Below are 17,529 nucleotides of genomic sequence, written 5' to 3'. Positions count from 1 at the left end.
GAAATAAGAGACACTGATTGCATAAACCAGGCGCCCCCCACCCCCCCCCCCCCTCTCTCAAGAGCTCTCTGATATTCATTTCACACTATTAGTTCACAGGGGAAAGACACAAATTACCATTCAGAACAGACGCATATAAACCAAGATCCTTATTGAGTATCTGCAGAATAATAAAAGTCTGAATGTAGGACTGTCTGTTTCTAAGCCCCTCCCACCAGAGGTGATGGGTGCTGTGTCATACCGCTGGGGCCATGAGGACAATACCAAGCTGATTAGACCATGATCCCTTAAACCCAGCGTCACGCTTGGCAGAATATCTTTCCCGCCCTCAGATTATTACATCCTTCATGGATATCCAAGCAAGATTAATACAGAACCTTGGCCACTGGATACAGCATGCTATAATCTGTTTTACTGTTCGACGCAAACAAAATAAAAAAATAAATACAAATTACAAAATGCCTTCAAATTAAGTCTGTCATGGCAGTCTTGAGAATGACTGAGAACAACTTATCTTAATATAGTTTTTTTAATTAATTTACATAAAAATAATTTGCAGTGAGATAACACTTGTACAAACTGATAGCATCAGACAGTGGCTGTGTATATAATAGTGATTTAGTTTCACTCCTTAAACACACATACACATAACATAAACCCACACAACACAAATGTTGTGCATATGTGCAAGCTTCAAGATGGAGGGCACCAAGTGTATAATTCATTCAGTACATTCATCCATTAAATTATTCATTCATGTCAGATTCTAAGGCACAATCACCATGACAGTTATCAACACGTATAAGATGTAGGCTGAACAAGTAAAATAATTCAAGTATTTGATGTCCTTTCCATCATCACTCTCATACACCGCCCTGTCTCAACTGTAACCAGTGATGTGCGTCTTGTAACCAAGGTGTGGGTTCTCTTCGATGTATTTCTTGATGTACCAACAGGACACGTGCGCCTTGAGCTTCTCCTTCACCAGGAAGTCTAAAGCAGCCTGTATAAGAGAGAAGAAGGAACGCATGGAACTTTCCAGAATCATGTAGTTCTGCAACGATTTGTTTTTAACTAATAGCCCAGTGTTTGCCACCCATCAGACCGCTACTCCCTTCTATTTACCTTAGACAGCGTCGCAGCCACTCCTTTGCCTCTGAACGACTCGGGTACTGTGGTTGACACGAGATCCACCTCTTTCTCTCCGGTGAATTTATACCGCAGCACCGCGCTGTCCAGGTGCTCTGTATCGGGGGGAAAACGTTTGACTTAAGGGAAGGATTCGTCATGACATGGAAATGTTTCCAAGTAGGCCTTGAATGGACACCGGTCTCGATTTAAGATCTCCCCCCGTGCGTAAAGGGCACAATGTCGGCTCTCTTTGGCACTCACCCGCCGCGCCGTCCAAGGTAATGGTAAAACACAGGTTATTCCGGTCATGTTCCACTGCCAAGTCACTACCACTTCTCGTCATACTGAAAGCTGAGAAAGGTGACTTCATAAAACGCGTGCTGTTTACTGCACAGACACGGTAAAACATTAATTGTAAAGCCATTTTCCATTCCTCACAAGAAAACACGGCACGGGCACAGCGACCGCACATTTGAGCCTGTCTCTACATGCTGCAATAAAGTATCCACCAGGAGGCGCTCAAGTAAAGCAAATCTGACAAAGTGGCGTTTGAAGTTCAAATAAAAAAAGGCCATAGTGCCAAATATTTCTCTTGTGGCATCGTGAAATTGCTTTGTCACCCTTGTGTCTTTAGAGACTGCTTTTACATATGCCTTGAACAAATGAAAGAAGCCAGGATAATACATCTAAACATCGTTTATTTTGCGGTTGAGTGGTTACAACATTTCAATGCTGTCCTACTTCTCATTTGAGCTCATTCAACCAAGCTTCGTCTGTGTTTCATTAATGAGTGAATGAAAGTAACAATATTTCCTGTTTTTATTAGGGTTAGGGCATCTCGTCATCTCTCCATCTCTCTGTCTCTCCATCCTGTCACATCTCCCTCCATCTTTCCATCTCTCTGTCTCTCCATCCGGTCGCCTCTCCTTCCATCTCTCTGTCTCTCCACCCTAGCACCTCTCCCTCCATCTCTCTGTCTCTCCACCCTAGCACCTCTCCCTCCATCTCTCTGTCTCTCCACCCTAGCACCTCTCCCTCCATCTCTCTGTCTCTCCACCCTAGCACCTCTCCCTCCATCTCTCTGTCTCTCCATCCGGTCGCCTCTCCCTCCATCTTCTCCATTCCCTCAGTCTCTACTGCTCCAGTTCCTCTACGGCGGCAGCGTTCCTCACGCCGGCCGCCATCACGGCGAAGAACACGTTGGGGAAGAAGGAGCGTGCGTAGATGGCGGCCTTGGGCAGCGAGCGCGCCATGATCACTTCCTGCTTCCTGCTGCTCAGCGTCTTCACCAGCTCAGCCGCCGCCTCCTCGGCCGTCACGCCGAAGACCTCCTTCCTGGAGAACACTGGAGGGGGGGGGGGTAACCACCTGTCACACCTCTCTGTCTGTGTTTGTCTCTCCACCTTTCATCCTCCTCCCTCCCTCTCTCCCTCCCTTCTTCCTCTATCTCCGTCTCTCACGCTCAATCTCTCAATGTCTTCCGCCTCTCTCTCTCTCTCTCTCTCTCTCTCTCTCTCTCTCTCTCTCTCTCTCTCTCTCACCTGACCAGACGGAGGGTGTGGGGTTGTCCTCCTCTGAGGGTGGTGTAGGGGAGCTGATGAAGGTGGTGCTCAGAGTGCTGACCAGGATGCCGTACTCCTGGACCTCGGCTCTCAGGCAGTCAAAGAAGGCCTGCACCGCATGCTTGGAGGCCGCGTCTGGGGCACACCCCACATGCATGTGACTTCGGGTGAAGGATGTTCAGGTGAGTGGTTGTTGAGTGGTGCTCAGCTACTGTAAGTGGTGTTTAGTTGACTGGTGTTCAGGTGAAGGGTGTTCAGTTAAGTGGTCTTCAGTTATGTGGTTGTGATTCAGGTGAGTGGTGTTCAGGTGAGTGGTGTTCAGGTGAGTGGTGTTCAGGTGAGTGGTGTTCAGGTGAGTGGTGTTCAGGTGAGTGGTGTTCAGGTGAGTGGTGTTCAGGTGAGTGGTGTTCAGGTGAGTGGTGTTCAGGTGAGTGGTGTTCAGGTGAGTGGTGTTCAGGTGAGTGGTGTTCAGGTGAGTGTTTCCTGTGTGGGTGTGCAGAAGGTGGACCAGCAGGGACTCACAGGTGGTCCTGAAGGGCATGGCCAGCTTGCCCTGGATGCTGTTCACCAGCAGCAGGTGACCTGTCCTCCTGGAGATCATGGAGGGGAGCAGGCCTGCAGGGAGGAGGGAGGTGGGGGTGGGGAGAGAAGGGGGGAGGGCAGGAGAGAGAGGACAGAGGAGAGAGAGGGAAAGTGACAGGGGATGTAGAGAGAGGTGTGTGTGTTCAAGGGTGCCAGGGGACAGAGAGAGGACAAATAGTGACAGGAGTATAGATATAAAAATAGGTTTGGGAGGGCAGGGGGAGATAGACGAGAGAGAATCGAGTCAAGAGGGAGAGAAAGTGGGACAGTGATAAGATATTTACCTTACTTACCACGCTTGCATCATCACGCCAAATAAACAATCAACCCATGTTTTCCCTGTCGATATTAACGCTTGTATTTTCAAAGAGGCGTCACCTTTGGCCAGTGTCACAGGTCCGAAGTAGTTGTTGTCCATGACAGCCTTGTCCATCTGCAGGGACAGGTTCTGGACGGGGCCTCGCACCTTCAGACTGTTGTTGAGGATGAGCACATCCAGACAGCCATAGCAGTCCAGCACCTCCGTGATCACCTCCGGCAGGCACTCCATATCTCCGAAGTCCAGCTGCACCACCTTAGGGGGGAAGGTCTGGGGGTGGGGGGGGAGGGGGGAGAAGGGAGGTGAGAGTGAAGGAACCCCCGAGGATCCAGACTGGATAACTGCTCAATCTCTATTGGTCAGGGCGTCAGATGGCTGAGTGGTTAGGGAATCGGGCTATTAATCAGAAGGTTGCCGGTTTGATTCCCGGCCGTGCAAATGACGTGGTGTCCTTGGGAAAGGCACTTCACCCTACTTGCCTCGGGGGGAATATCCCTGTACTTACTGTAAGTTGCTCTGGATAAGAGCGTCTGCTAAATGTAAATGTTAACATATCCTACAGTATCTGTGCTTGTCTCTGCTTGGACCACATGGATGTTTCCTCTTGGCCTAAAGGGGAAACATGAACCGTGACCTTGAGTTTTGGATCCTAGCTGGTGGTACTGACCAGACTCGGGTCGGAAGCACTGGCCAGCTCCTCAGCCAGAAGGTCCAGCCTCTCCCAGCTCTTCCCACACAGGATCAGTCTAGCGCCGCCCTGGTGGAAAATCTTGGCACATTCTGCCCACAAGATGCAGAAGTAAAATGTAAGGATGCAACCCTGAGAACTTGAGCGATCTGCAAGCTTCGACGACATCGAAAACGGTATCAACTGTACCTCTCCCGAGAGCGGACAGAGCGTCTGTGATGACCACCACCTTGTTGCGTACGGTAACCTTGGAGACGAGCCGCAGCACGACAGAGTACAAGTAGAACACACCTGCCGTGACAACCACCACCAGCGGCACCAGCAGGATGATGGTCAGGCTCAGCTCCACGTTCTGGAACACACACACACACACACACACACACACACACACATGAATGCAGGCACGCACAGGAGCACACACACCACACAAACATACATATACACAGACATGAATGTGCACACAAAACCACACATTCATAAACATCATGAATATGGTTACTTAAGACTATTTCTATAATCAGACAATACTAAACATTGGAAGCAGTAACACTAATTACACAGTTTCTTACCATTAAGCTATCCAGGTCCATGATGATCCAGCTGGGTCTTCAAGAAATCATCTAAGGTCTGGATATTCTGTCACTCTGGAGAGAAAACAGTCACATTTTATAACAAAACTTTGAAATCATTCAGACTATACAAAACAACAAGAAATATGGGATATACTGAATGAGAATCTAAAGAACAGCAGTCTAGGATGACACCTTCAATTCAAGTTATACAGATATATTGATATACAGTACCAGTCAAAGGTTTGGACACATTTTCCCATTCAATTAGACTGGTACTGTGTACATGTGCTGTATGTACATATGATCCATGGGTGGGAGGTACATAAATAGGGCTTACAATAGGTTGCAGTACTTCAACACAAGGCCTTTGCCATAAGCCATCAAACTAACAGTAGCCGTTTACAGACCATGAGGAGTGGAATACAGCTGTCCCCCCACCCACCCACCCCCACCCTCTTACTTACTCACACACACACACATTCTCCTCACACATGCACCACACACACACCCTCCTCACACGCACACACCCTCTTCACACACATACACACACACACCACACCACACACACAGAGATTGTTATTAAACAACTGAGCACCTCTTACTGTCAGTCTCCTCTCTGCTTCCTGGGGAGAGCTCTTCTCTTTGTGTCCCTGGTAACTTCCTCTCTGGAGTGACCAAACAGTAAGTCCCTGCCTGGCTCCCTCCTACAGAGACCCTGGAGGCTAGCCTCCTCCCTGGCCTCTCCTCTGGCCTCCCCCCCCCCCCCCCCCTCTGTCAACACCCAGGATTGGATCTCTTTTAATAGCACACAGCTGAGTCAGTCGTTTGCCATGTACTGTAGGATGTACGCATGTTATGTTTAGCATGGTAGCCTCGGTCATACACTTTAAAAGCCTGGGGAGGGGGGAGGGGAGAGGGAGGAGGAGGGGGGAAGGGGGAGAGACAGGTGTCAAAGCTCTGTATAGGTCAGTGTTCATGCAGAGCACCACCCCCAGGAGACAAAATGGTGCACACCAAAAACACACACACACCAAACACACGTACACACACGCACAGAGACACCCAGAAAGAGACAGGGAGAGGAGAGAAGGACTAAGAGTACAGGTTTCACACTGTAGATTAGCAAATTTGTTAAAGAGCATTTGTTGTTAAATTATTTCATTGGTTGGATGAAAATCCTATAAAATATATTACATGTAAACTATATATTAACAATAAACGTATTACAGTGCACTCTAGTTTACTATCTGATCTCATTGAATAAAAACGGGAAGCGGCTAAAGGATGTTGGCAGCGGATTCGCTGATCTCCAAACGACCGGGATACACTCGCCGTTACCGGACATCCTCCTGACAGCGTCTACATCGCGGTCTGTGAAAGAGGCGGAGCACGGCAGTACAGATTCGGTGCAGGTCTCTTGGAAGACTGGAATAATCAATGTCAGACTGTCAGTTTGTGATTGTGCAGCCTAGTAAAGTGGCTAGTGCAGCCTGCGTGACAACACGCGTCTTTCAGTCACCACTACAGTTTGTTGTTGCCTGACAAAATATGTCGGATTTTGAGGAATTCGAAAAACAGCTGAGCGAGAATCGACAAGGTGAGCCTTTTTGTCAATGTCTCAATACTGAGGCAGTGCTAGCTGGCTAGCTGTCATGCTAATGTAGTAACTGTACTGTAGCTAGCTATAGCTGTTTAAACATCTGGTTACAATATGCTTGAATAAACCAACTTGCCCAATTGTGACAACAACATTTAAATATCTGGCTGTATTAGCTAGTTAGACTGTACAGTAGCTGTACGGTGGAGCTAGTACCATAAGTTATAAGTTATAGAGGTCTATCCAACTGTCAGGGCAATTTATTATCAATTTGTGGCGTTGGATTTGCAATGGGTTTGGGTTGACAGATGCTTAAGTAGCAGCCCTCTGAACTGAACTCCGTAGCACAATATACAGCTATAAAATATTAAATGATGAGATGATCGTCATTGTACTGAAAACAACTGCACACAAACACTGCATAAGAGACCAAGGGAACACTAGATGGTTTTACGTAGAAGGAACTACTGGAGTTACCGAGCATGGAGGGCTTTCCATGTTCACCTGATCACCTGCCTCTCTCATTCTCCTCCCCCCTGCACCCCCCCCCCCTGCTCCTCGTCAGAGAGGGAGAAGGAGAGGCACAAGAAGAGGAGTGGTAGTGGTTCTCCGAGCCACAGCGATAAGCGTCGCAGCTGGAGCCGTAGCAGGGAGAAGAACAGCCGGAGCAGAGACAGGAGGAGCAGCGAGCGCAGCTCCTCACGAGACCACAAGAAGCACAGGTAGACCATCACCCAGCAGACACCTCCTCCTTTTCCACCTCCTCCTTCTCCTAGTTTTTCCTTGCTCCTCTTCTCCCGCATCTTCCTCTAGCTCCTCCTCCTCTTCTCTTTTTTTCTCTCCTTTCACATCTTTCTCCTCTTCCCCCTCTTCCTCTTCCAAACCTTTCTCCTCCTCCTCCTCTAGGATACACGCAAGTATGCTACAATACCGGCACAGTGTATCGGATGATCTCGTAGATGAGAATACACACTGACATGATAATACTGAGTCATTCGCAAGTTATATAAATAAGACAGAGTACAAACAGTTGACCGTAGAGAGTTCAGGAATGAACGTACACACACATGCAAGTACGAGCGGTGAGTCACAGAGCCAGACTAACTCTCCGACATCCTCTCAGCTACTCTCCCAGGAGAACCAAGAAGAAACGGACCTGCAAGTACTGGGATGTCCCTCCCCCTGGCTTTGAACACATCACACCCCTGCAATACAAAGCAATGCAAGGTAGCTCGACCTGCGGTCTGTTGGGCTGGGCTAGCGGGCTGGGTGGGTGGACTGACTTTGTTAGATGGATGGATGGTTAAACGATAGGATAAAGGGAGAGAAGGGGAATGGGGAAAAAAGTGGGAGTGGAACAGAGGGGGAGAAAGCGAGGAAGAAAAAGACAGAGAATGAGAGAGGGGGAGAGAAAAGAGAGTGTGGGGGGAGACGGAGAGCGATAGAGAGACAGAGTAAGCGAGCGAGAGAGAGAGAGACGGTGCAGCCCGCTACACAAATCAAACGCATCCCTCCTGCCGTCCCCAGCGGCGGGGCAGATCCCCACCATCGCCCTGCTGGCCCCCTCCACCACTGCGGGCGTGGCCGTCACCCCCACACAGGTGCCCATCGTGGGGAGCCAGATGACCAGGCAAGCACGCCGGCTCTACGTTGGAAACATCCCCTTTGGAGTGACAGAGGTGAGCCCTGACCCCTGACCCCCTGCATGTGATGAGGTGACCCACTCCCTCTCCTCTGCCTGTCTTCCCTCTAGGAGTCCATGGCAGAGTTCTTCAACGCCCAGATGCGCCTGGCTGGCCTGTCCCAAGCCCCCAGCAACCCAGTGCTGGCTGTGCAGATCAACCAGGACAAGAACTTCGCCTTCCTCGAGGTACGAAAGAACCCTGTTAAATCCGAGTCAGGGTTAACCTGAAACTCTCGATGAAACAGATATGTGCCAGTATTATTTGAAAGCAAACCAGTTGACAGTTGTGGACTGGGTTTTTTAAACGGCACACAGATTAACATCATGATTTCCCATCAGTGGCTCAGCCTAAGATCAGACCTGAATTTTTAAGTTAGGAAATGGTTTAAACCAACGTGTATTTGGACTCTTCCTTCAACCCCTTGTTGTCCAGTTCCGGTCCGTGGATGAGACCACCCAGGCCATGGCGTTCGATGGCATCATCTTCCAGGGTCAGTCTCTGAAGATCCGCCGTCCCCATGACTACAGACCCCTGCCTGGGATCTCCGAACAGCCAGCTTTCCATGTCCCAGGTACGTACCTGTCTCGCTGTCTCCTGAACCCGTCTCGCTGTCTCCTCAACCCGTCTCACTGTCTCCTCAACCCGTCTCACTGTCTCCTGACATTGTCTCACTGTCTCCTGGACCCGTCTCACTGTCTCCTGACACTGTCTCACTGTCTCCTGAACCCGTCTCACTGTCTCCTGAACCCGTCTCACTGTCTCCTGACACTGTCTCACTGTCTCCTGGACCCGTCCTACTGTCTCCTGACACTGTCTCACTGTCTCCTGAACCCGTCTCACTGTCTCCTGACACTGTCTCACTGTGTACTGGACCCGTCTCACTTTCTCCTGACACTGTCTCCTGAACCTGTCTCACTGTCTCCTGAACCCGTCTCACTGTCTCCTGACACTGTCTCGCTGTCTCCTGAACCCGTCTCACTGTCTCCTGAACCCATCTCACTGTCTCCTGAACCCATCTCACTGTCTCCTGAACCCATCTCACTGTCTCCTGACACTGTCTCACTGTGTACTGGACCTAGGAACTGTCTGCAGTGCACAGATGGTGTCTAAACAGTTTCCTGGTTTGTCTGTTTGTGTTTGAAGGTGTGGTGTCCACAGTGGTCCCTGACTCCCCGCACAAACTGTTCATCGGCGGCCTACCTAACTATCTCAATGATGACCAGGTACTCAGACTCTCAGTCACATGACCAGGTACTCAGTCACATGACCAGGTACTCAGTCACATGACCAGGTACTCAGTGACATGACCAGCTGCTCAGTCACATGACTAGCTACTCAGACTTAGTCACATGACCAGGCACTCAGACTCTTAGTCACATGACCATGTACTCAGTCACATGACAAGGTACTCAGACTCGTAGTCACATGACCAGGTACTGTTATATTACAGTACTCAGTCACATGACCAGGTACTGGTCACATGAAAAGGTACTTGCATACATGACAGGTACAAGAGGTACAGTGGGCTGACTCCTCCCACTTGCTATCTGGTCATAACAGTGTTGACATTCCTAGTAGAGTGAACGCAACTGTAATGATGTGGTTGGCCTTCCCCCTTGAGGCTGGGGTCAGTATCACAGCCCTGGGAAGCAGGGTATCTTCTGTGTGCATGTGCTGTCAGCGCTCACATGACAAATCTGTTTAAATCAGGAGTGTGTTTGTAATCTTCTAAAAACACAAAGTTGGGATGTTGCATTGCTGTTCATGTGGAGGGTTAGCGATGGTGTTGGAGATGGTGGGATTAACTGAAACTAACTGTTTAGCTGTATATACTCATTTCTCATGTTAACCATGCTGATTTGATAAAGGTAAGCCAAGTCCGGTTCATAATAGGCTGTCATCACACACTGGCATGTACAGGGTTTATAAATGGGCGATACAAGTCGCCCGACTGCCATGTTAACTGAAGACTTATAAACCACTGCAGAGTCATTCCAGAGAGAGGTGGAGAGAGGAGGAGAGAGGAGAGAGGTGGAGAGAGGAGGAGAGAGGAGGAGAGAGGTGGAGAGAGGAGGAGAGAGGTGGAGAGAGGTGGAGAGAGGAGGAGAGAGGAGGAGAGAGGAGGAGAGAGGAGGAGAGAGGTGGAGAGAGGTGGAGAGAGGTGGAGAGAGGTGGAGAGAGGTGGAGAGAGGTTGAATTGAATTGCAGGCATGGTTGAATATGTTTGTAATATTGTGATTGTCTGTCCAGTTGATCAAATGGATTCTAACTTTCCATTCAATCTCCTTAGTAAAAAAATAAATCCTTCAAAAAAAACGTTTATGTAACCCCGTTTCGTATCCAGTGTTCTTTCTAGCCTTACAATTATGAATATACTTATTATTTATTATGATTTGGACTCTTGCAGTCACTGATAAACCAATTGAAACTCACTGAGCTCTTTCGTTTTTTGTTCCCTCACTTTGTCCCCAGCTAGGGGCCAGTAAGATCCTTAGTTCATGTTCTGTAGCACTCATCTACGGCTGCCATGCCAACACCTAACACCAGGCAAGTAAGACTTTCCGACCCGCGCACGGATACATTCCTCCAAGCCTGCGGGGGGCGATGACTCCCCCCTCCACACACGCACACACACACACACACGATAGCGGCTCCTGGGTATCTGACCACCAAACCCTCAGCTGGAGCTGGGTGGCTCAGAGCTTGAAGAGGCAATGTTAGGGGATATTTGAACTAACTAATGGAAATAAACTATTTTTTAGCTCTTCTGATAAGTCATATCCAGCTGTTATCCAGCTTTTTAAAGTTAAACATCATCGTATGCGGAGGAAAGGGAGTAACAATATCTTTATATCTGCCTAAACTTTCGACACACATCTTGAGTGCTGTTCTGAGCAGTTTCACCCTGGCTGCTCTCCAGAAGCCTTGCAGTGAACACACACACGCACCGATCCACCACCCAGGTCCCAATATGAACTGACAGAATAGATATGTACTCAACCCTATCATGTAAGGCTCTGAAAAGGGCCTCTCGCCTTAGACCCCCCCCCATCCTCCTCACAGAGGATGTGATGCCCCCCCGTGTTAATGAGGACTAGATGGAGGTTTAGAATTCACTCAGTGGATCGGCTGTGGAGTGTTCCAGCATCCCTGCTCACCTCCTCCTCCCCTCCCCCCCTCCTCTGTTTCTCTCCCCTCCCCCCCTCCTCTGTTTCTCTCTCCTCCCCCTCCCCTGTTTCTCTCTCCTCCCCCTCCCCTCCCCTGTTTTTCTCTCTTCCCCTCCCCTGTTTCTCTTCCCCTCCCCTCCCCTGTTTCTCTCTCCTCCCCCTCCCCTGTTTCTCTCTCCTCCCCCTCCCCTCCCCTGTTTCTCTGTCTTCCCCTCCCCTGTTTCTCTTCCCCTCCCCTCCCCTGTTTCTCTCTCCTCCCCCTCCCCTGTTTCTCTCTCCTCCCCCTCCCCTCCCCTGTTTCTCTGTCTTCCCCTCCCCTGTTTCTCTTCCCCTCCCCTCCCCTGTTTCTCTCTCCTCCCCCTCCCCTGTTTCTCTCTCCTCCCCCTCCCCTCCCCTGTTTCTCTGTCTTCCCCTCCCCTGTTTCTCTCTCCTTCCCCTCCCCTGTTTCTCTCTCCTTCCCCTCCCCTGTTTCTCTTCCCCTCCCGTTTCTCTTCCCCTCCCCTGTTTCTCTCTCCTTCCCCCTCTCCTCCCCTGTTCCTCTCTCCTCCCCCCTCTCCTCCCCTGTTTCTCTCTCCTCCCCTATTCCTCTCTCCTCCCCCCTCTCCTCCCCTGTTTCTCTCTCCTCCCCCCCCCTCCTCCCCTGTTTCTCTCTCCTCCCCTGTTCCTCTCTCCTCCCCTGTTTCTCTCTCCTCCCCTGTTCCTCTCTCCTCCCCTGTTCCTCTCTCCTCCCCCCTCTCCTCCCCTGTTCCTCTCTCCTCCCCCCTCTCCTCCCCTGTTTCTCTCTCCTCCCCTGTTCCTCTCTCCTCCCCCCTCTCCTCCCCTGTTTCTCTCTCCTCCCCCCCCCTCCTCCCCTGTTTCTCTCTCCTCCCCTGTTCCTCTCTCCTCCCCTGTTTCTCTCTCCTCCCCTGTTCCTCTCTCCTCCCCTGTTCCTCTCTCCTCCCCCCTCTCCTCCCCTGTTTCTCTCTCCTCCCCTGTTCCTCTCTCCTCCCCCCTCTCCTCCCCTGTTTCTCTCTCCCCCCCCCCCCTCCTCCCCTGTTTCTCTCTCCTCCCCTGTTCCTCTCTCCTCCCCTGTTTCTCTCTCCTCCCCTGTTCCTCTCTCCTCCCCTGTTCCTCTCTCCTCCCCCCTCTCCTCCCCTGTTTCTCTCTCCTCCCCTGTTCCTCTCTCCTCCCCTGTTTCTCTCTCCTCCCCTGTTCCTCTCTCCTCCCCTGTTCCTCTCTCCTCCCCCCTCTCCTCCCCTGTTCCTCTCTCCTCCCCCCTCTCCTCCCCTGTTTCTCTCTCCTCCAGGTGAAGGAGCTGCTGACATCCTTTGGGCCTCTCAAAGCCTTCAACCTGGTGAAGGACAGTGCCACGTCGCTGTCCAAGGGATACGCCTTCTGTGAATACGTCGACGTCAGTGCCACTGACCAGGTAATGCGTGACATGACGAACGCGCAATGCGATTGGTCTGCTCGAAATCTCGTCTAGCGGTGATTGGTTCATTCAGTTGAAATATTGACTCAGGCTTTCGGTTGGCCAGTGAAAGCCAGTGAGTGACTCTTTCATTCCCCGTGGTCTATGTGGCTTCCTGTGTGTGTGTGTGTGTGTGTGTGTGTGGGTGGGTGGGGGTGGGTGGGTGTGTGTGTGTGTGTGGTCAGGCAGTAGCAGGTCTAAATGGGATGCAGCTGGGAGATAAGAAGCTAATCGTCCAGAGAGCCAGCGTGGGAGCCAAGAACTCCAACCCTGTGAGCCGCTCCTCTGTGACCTCACACACACACACACACACACTCACACTCACACACTCACTCGATTACACACTCCTGCTCAGGACTGTTTCCCAGTAATCAAACCTAAAACCTACATAGTTACACCTCCACCCCTCTACACCTTCCTACACCTCCACCCCTTACGCCTCCCTTCACCTTCAGCTCCCCCCCTCTACACCTCCACCCCTACACACCCCTCTACACCTCTCCACCTCCACCCCTACACACCCCTCCACCCCTCTACACCTCCACCCCTACACACCCCTCCACCCCTCTACACCTCCACCCCTACACACCCCTCCACCCCTCTACACCTCCACCCCTACACACCCCTCCACCCCTCTACACCTCCACCCCTACACACCACTCTACACCTCCACCCCTACACACCACTCTACACCTCCCTACACCTCCACCCCTTACGCCTCCCTCCACCCCTCAGGCGGCGGTCATCGAGGCCCCGGTGACGCTGCAGGTGCCTGGGCTGCAGCGTCTGCAGACGTCGGGCGTGCCCACGGAGGTGCTGTGCCTGCTCAACATGGTGATGCCCGAGGATCTGGTGGAGGACGAGGACTACGAGGAGATCCTGGAGGACGTCCGGGACGAGTGCTGCAAGTACGGCGGCGTGCGCTCCATCCAGATCCCCCGGCCCCTGGAGGGCGTGGACGTGGCGGGCTGCGGCAAGGTGAGACGGGGAGACGCGTGGGGACACCCTCACACACAAACACACAGATGTGGACACACACACACACATGGGGACACCCTCACACACACACACACACACACACACAGATGTGGACACACACACACATGGGGACACCCTCACACACACAGATGTGGACACCCTCACACACACACACAGATGTGGACACACACACACACATGGGGACACCCTCAGACACACACACACAGATGTGGACACACAGATGTGGACCATACACACACATCTACAGATCTACACACATTCACAGACACGTGCGCACACACACGCATATTAAAAAAACAGTTCCTTAAGTAACCAAAGATGTTTTCAGAGTACTCTGTACAGTACCTGTCTGTCTCTCTCTGTGTACAGTACCTGTCTATCTCTCTATACAGTACCTGTCTGTCTCTCTATACAGTACCTGTCTGTCTCTCTCCAGATCTTTGTAGAGTACGTGTCTGCAGCTGACTGTCAGAAGGCTATGCAGGCCCTCACAGGAAGGAAGTTCGCCAACAGAGTGGTGGTCACAAAATACTACGACCCTGACATGTACCATCGACATGAGTTCTGATTCTGCGCTGACGCTAGGACAAAACGAGGGAGAGAGAGGGGGAGGGAGGGAGGGAGAGAGAGAGAGAGGGAGGGAGGAAGAGAGGGAGAGAGGGAGAGAGGTCTAATCTCCTCTTCCTGATTTCATGTTTTAAGATATGTTAGGTTTTCATCCCCACTCTCTCTTTCTTTCTCATTCCATTACCCTACTCCCCTCTCCCTCCCCCTCTCTCCCACATTAAGTAATGCTACATAGTTTTTCAATATTATTAACCAGTTCAAAGGTAAAACTACTCTAGATTTTTACATACATCTTTTTCATACAACTAAGCTTGACTGTATTGCACAAAATGCCATTGAAAATTACTGTATACAACATGCCTAGAAATGTTCAAGGGGTTTGCCCCAAAATGCTTTGTGTTTTTGTGTTACACGTTAGAGGTGAAAAGACAAGGAGCTGGTTCAAGTTTACATCAAACCAGCAAAAGCAATGGCCTTTATTTAAAGCTGACAGAAATCACACCTATGTTAATGGGTCCATTCAAATCAAACGATGAATTTACGCCACAAAATGTTAGGAAAATAGCAACAATTTGAAAATAACAAGAATTTCTGTATATCTATTGAAAGCGTTTAAAAGCTTTAACCTTCTGTGTGTGAAGATTCTTATTTATTTACTTAATTGTGCTTTTAGTATTCTTAGGAACCAAATATTTTCATGATCCTTATAGGTTTGAAAGCTTTTTTAATTGAACTTACAGGCATGATACAACTATCCGGCACTTTTCACTGTATGATGTTATTTTATTATCCGGATGTTAGGAGCTCTAATTAGAGCATGTGTATTATTTTATTTTTATAATTATTTTTTGGTCATAGCAGAATTGTAGTCCACTGGAGAGTAGCCTACTAAAACACTCTCAACACTATCAGTTTATTCTCCGTAGCGAGCCGCTTCATTCTGGACCCATTACGATGGAAAACATGCTATGTGTTATTATTGCTAGATGAGATTATGATGTATTTTATAACGTGTTTTTGGATGTCCCAAAATTGAAAACATTTTTATTTTGTACAATCCCTTAACCCCTCGACTGCCATATCGCGAATAAATGCCTGCCTACTCTGCACGTGTGTACTGTTTCCTTGTATGACCATAGATGTGGACCATACACACACATCTACAGATCTACACACATTCACAGACACGTGCGCACACACACGCATATTAAAAAAACAGTTCCTTAAGTAACCAAAGATGTTTTCAGAGTACTCTGTACAGTACCTGTCTGTCTCTCTCTGTGTACAGTACCTGTCTATCTCTCTATACAGTACCTGTCTGTCTCTCTATACAGTACCTGTCTGTCTCTCTCCAGATCTTTGTAGAGTACGTGTCTGCAGCTGACTGTCAGAAGGCTATGCAGGCCCTCACAGGAAGGAAGTTCGCCAACAGAGTGGTGGTCACAAAATACTACGACCCTGACATGTACCATCGACATGAGTTCTGATTCTGCGCTGACGCTAGGACAAAACGAGGGAGAGAGAGGGGGAGGGAGGGAGGGAGAGAGAGAGAGAGGGAGGGAGGAAGAGAGGGAGAGAGGGAGAGAGGTCTAATCTCCTCTTCCTGATTTCATGTTTTAAGATATGTTAGGTTTTCATCCCCACTCTCTCTTTCTTTCTCATTCCATTACCCTACTCCCCTCTCCCTCCCCCTCTCTCCCACATTAAGTAATGCTACATAGTTTTTCAATATTATTAACCAGTTCAAAGGTAAAACTACTCTAGATTTTTACATACATCTTTTTCATACAACTAAGCTTGACTGTATTGCACAAAATGCCATTGAAAATTACTGTATACAACATGCCTAGAAATGTTCAAGGGGTTTGCCCCAAAATGCTTTGTGTTTTTGTGTTACACGTTAGAGGTGAAAAGACAAGGAGCTGGTTCAAGTTTACATCAAACCAGCAAAAGCAATGGCCTTTATTTAAAGCTGACAGAAATCACACCTATGTTAATGGGTCCATTCAAATCAAACGATGAATTTACGCCACAAAATGTTAGGAAAATAGCAACAATTTGAAAATAACAAGAATTTCTGTATATCTATTGAAAGCGTTTAAAAGCTTTAACCTTCTGTGTGTGAAGATTCTTATTTATTTACTTAATTGTGCTTTTAGTATTCTTAGGAACCAAATATTTTCATGATCCTTATAGGTTTGAAAGCTTTTTTAATTGAACTTACAGGCATGATACAACTATCCGGCACTTTTCACTGTATGATGTTATTTTATTATCCGGGTGTTAGGAGCTCTAATTAGAGCATGTGTATTATTTTATTTTTATAATTATTTTTTGGTCATAGCAGAATTGTAGTCCACTGGAGAGTAGCCTACTAAAACACTCTCAACACTATCAGTTTATTCTCCGTAGCGAGCCGCTTCATTCTGGACCCATTACGATGGAAAACATGCTATGTGTTATTATTGCTAGATGAGATTATGATGTATTTTATAACGTGTTTTTGGATGTCCCAAAATTGAAAACATTTTTATTTTGTACAATCCCTTAACCCCTCGACTGCCATATCGCGAATAAATGCCTGCCTACTCTGCACGTGTGTACTGTTTCCTTGTATGACCCTGGTCCTGACCCCTGCCTTGACCCCCGACCCCCCCTGCCCTAATCCCTCACCTGTTTTTGTTGTTATTAACTTTTTTTTTTTAAATGGTTTATTTTAACTTAAAAGTTAGCCTACATTGTATTCATGTGAGATGTGGGACTTCACCTTCACATAGTTTCATAAATATCGTCTCTCTCCTCTCCGCCAAACTCTTGTTAATCTCAGGAAGATTCTCTTTAGTTTAGTTTGGTTAGAAGGCTATTGTAAGACTATAATCCTACCTAAACCCTGAGAGAAAATGTAAATAATTTGAGAGACGGTCTATTAAATAGTAAAAAAGTAAAGGAACTGAACCAAGCGATCTACTTGCAGACTTTAGGCATTTCTGCAGCTTTCTGCAGCTTCTTTGCTCAGCCACTAGAGGGCAGCATGCCCGGCACCGTTGAGCACCAGGTCGGACGTCCCATTCACTTGTACATACAGTCTATGGTAGAGACAGTATTAACGGTTTGAGGTCGGCGACGGAGCAGTGAGCGAGCACAAACCCACGGGATTTGATGGAGATTGGGATGACCCGCTGCTCTATTTAAAAAACTATAGTAATCGGA

At 48.9% G+C, this 17,529-nt stretch overlaps 4 protein-coding genes across 6 annotated transcripts in view; 2 read left to right on the top strand and 2 right to left on the bottom strand.

Moving 5' to 3' along the window:
- Positions 1-529: 529 nt before the first annotated feature.
- Positions 530-1,647, bottom strand: LOC134040865 (protein NATD1-like). Of its 2 annotated transcripts, XM_062487029.1 has the most exons (4): positions 1,570-1,647; positions 1,393-1,475; positions 1,126-1,244; positions 530-1,003 (listed from the first exon to the last, which is right to left on the bottom strand). In XM_062487029.1, exons 2-4 carry the CDS (start codon positions 1,472-1,474, stop codon positions 881-883), a joined length of 324 nt encoding a protein of 107 aa, XP_062343013.1. In that variant the 5' UTR covers position 1,475; positions 1,570-1,647; the 3' UTR covers positions 530-880. The 2 variants fall into 2 exon arrangements, with proteins under 2 accessions (XP_062343013.1, XP_062343005.1); XM_062487021.1 differs by having other exon boundaries at positions 1,393-1,619.
- A 162-nt stretch (positions 1,648-1,809) lies between these two features.
- On the bottom strand, positions 1,810-5,570 carry LOC134040560 (dehydrogenase/reductase SDR family member 7C-B-like). 2 transcript variants are annotated; one of them, XM_062486520.1, is made up of 8 exons: positions 5,457-5,570; positions 4,852-4,926; positions 4,472-4,634; positions 4,262-4,374; positions 3,654-3,864; positions 3,216-3,308; positions 2,673-2,828; positions 1,810-2,476 (listed from the first exon to the last, which is right to left on the bottom strand). In XM_062486520.1, exons 2-8 carry the CDS (start codon positions 4,870-4,872, stop codon positions 2,265-2,267), a joined length of 969 nt encoding a protein of 322 aa, XP_062342504.1. In that variant the 5' UTR covers positions 4,873-4,926; positions 5,457-5,570; the 3' UTR covers positions 1,810-2,264. The 2 variants fall into 2 exon arrangements, with proteins under 2 accessions (XP_062342504.1, XP_062342496.1); XM_062486512.1 differs by having other exon boundaries at positions 5,450-5,549.
- A 688-nt stretch (positions 5,571-6,258) lies between these two features.
- Positions 6,259-14,384, top strand: LOC134040108 (splicing factor U2AF 65 kDa subunit-like). The gene is made up of 11 exons (XM_062486347.1): positions 6,259-6,451; positions 7,017-7,173; positions 7,575-7,678; positions 7,979-8,130; positions 8,205-8,321; positions 8,569-8,707; positions 9,280-9,359; positions 12,589-12,711; positions 12,939-13,025; positions 13,489-13,731; positions 14,189-14,384. The coding sequence occupies exons 1-11, from the start codon at positions 6,403-6,405 to the stop codon at positions 14,318-14,320; spliced, it is 1,383 nt and encodes a 460-aa protein (XP_062342331.1). The 5' UTR covers positions 6,259-6,402; the 3' UTR covers positions 14,321-14,384.
- Positions 14,385-17,425: 3,041 nt separating this feature from the next.
- The window catches only part of LOC134034147 (uncharacterized), a 16,803-nt gene continuing 16,699 nt past the window's right edge, over positions 17,426-17,529 (top strand). The window contains exon 1 of the mRNA XM_062478519.1: positions 17,426-17,529. This exon is cut by the window's right edge and continues 159 nt beyond it. The gene's annotated coding sequence lies outside the window, so the exon portion shown is untranslated.

Source organism: Osmerus eperlanus, chromosome 2 (genome assembly GCF_963692335.1).
Source record: "Osmerus eperlanus chromosome 2, fOsmEpe2.1, whole genome shotgun sequence".
In the NCBI taxonomy this organism is placed as follows: Eukaryota; Metazoa; Chordata; class Actinopteri; order Osmeriformes; family Osmeridae; genus Osmerus; species Osmerus eperlanus.
This window is presented reverse-complemented; position numbering and strand designations above follow the sequence as displayed.

Excerpts from the sequence above, each read along its gene's own strand:
- LOC134040865 (XM_062487021.1), bottom strand. The coding sequence starts at position 1,603 with ATGTGCGGTCGCTGTGCCCGTGCCGTGTTTTCTTGTGAGGAATGGAAA. Across the intron at positions 1,245-1,392 it reads TACCTTGGACGGCGCGGCGG|AGCACCTGGACAGCGCGGTG; the intron begins GTGAGTGCCAAA and ends CCCCCGATACAG. Across the intron at positions 1,004-1,125 it reads TGGCTGCGACGCTGTCTAAG|GCTGCTTTAGACTTCCTGGT; the intron begins GTAAATAGAAGG and ends TCTCTTATACAG.
- LOC134040108 (XM_062486347.1), top strand. The coding sequence starts at position 6,403 with ATGTCGGATTTTGAGGAATTCGAAAAACAGCTGAGCGAGAATCGACAA. Across the intron at positions 7,174-7,574 it reads CGAGACCACAAGAAGCACAG|CTACTCTCCCAGGAGAACCA; the intron begins GTAGACCATCAC and ends ACATCCTCTCAG. Across the intron at positions 8,131-8,204 it reads TCCCCTTTGGAGTGACAGAG|GAGTCCATGGCAGAGTTCTT; the intron begins GTGAGCCCTGAC and ends TCTTCCCTCTAG.
- LOC134040560 (XM_062486520.1), bottom strand. The coding sequence starts at position 4,872 with ATGGACCTGGATAGCTTAATG. Across the intron at positions 3,309-3,653 it reads ACCTGTGACACTGGCCAAAG|GCCTGCTCCCCTCCATGATC; the intron begins GTGACGCCTCTT and ends TCCTCCCTGCAG. Across the intron at positions 2,829-3,215 it reads CATGCCCTTCAGGACCACCT|ACGCGGCCTCCAAGCATGCG; the intron begins GTGAGTCCCTGC and ends GGTGTGCCCCAG.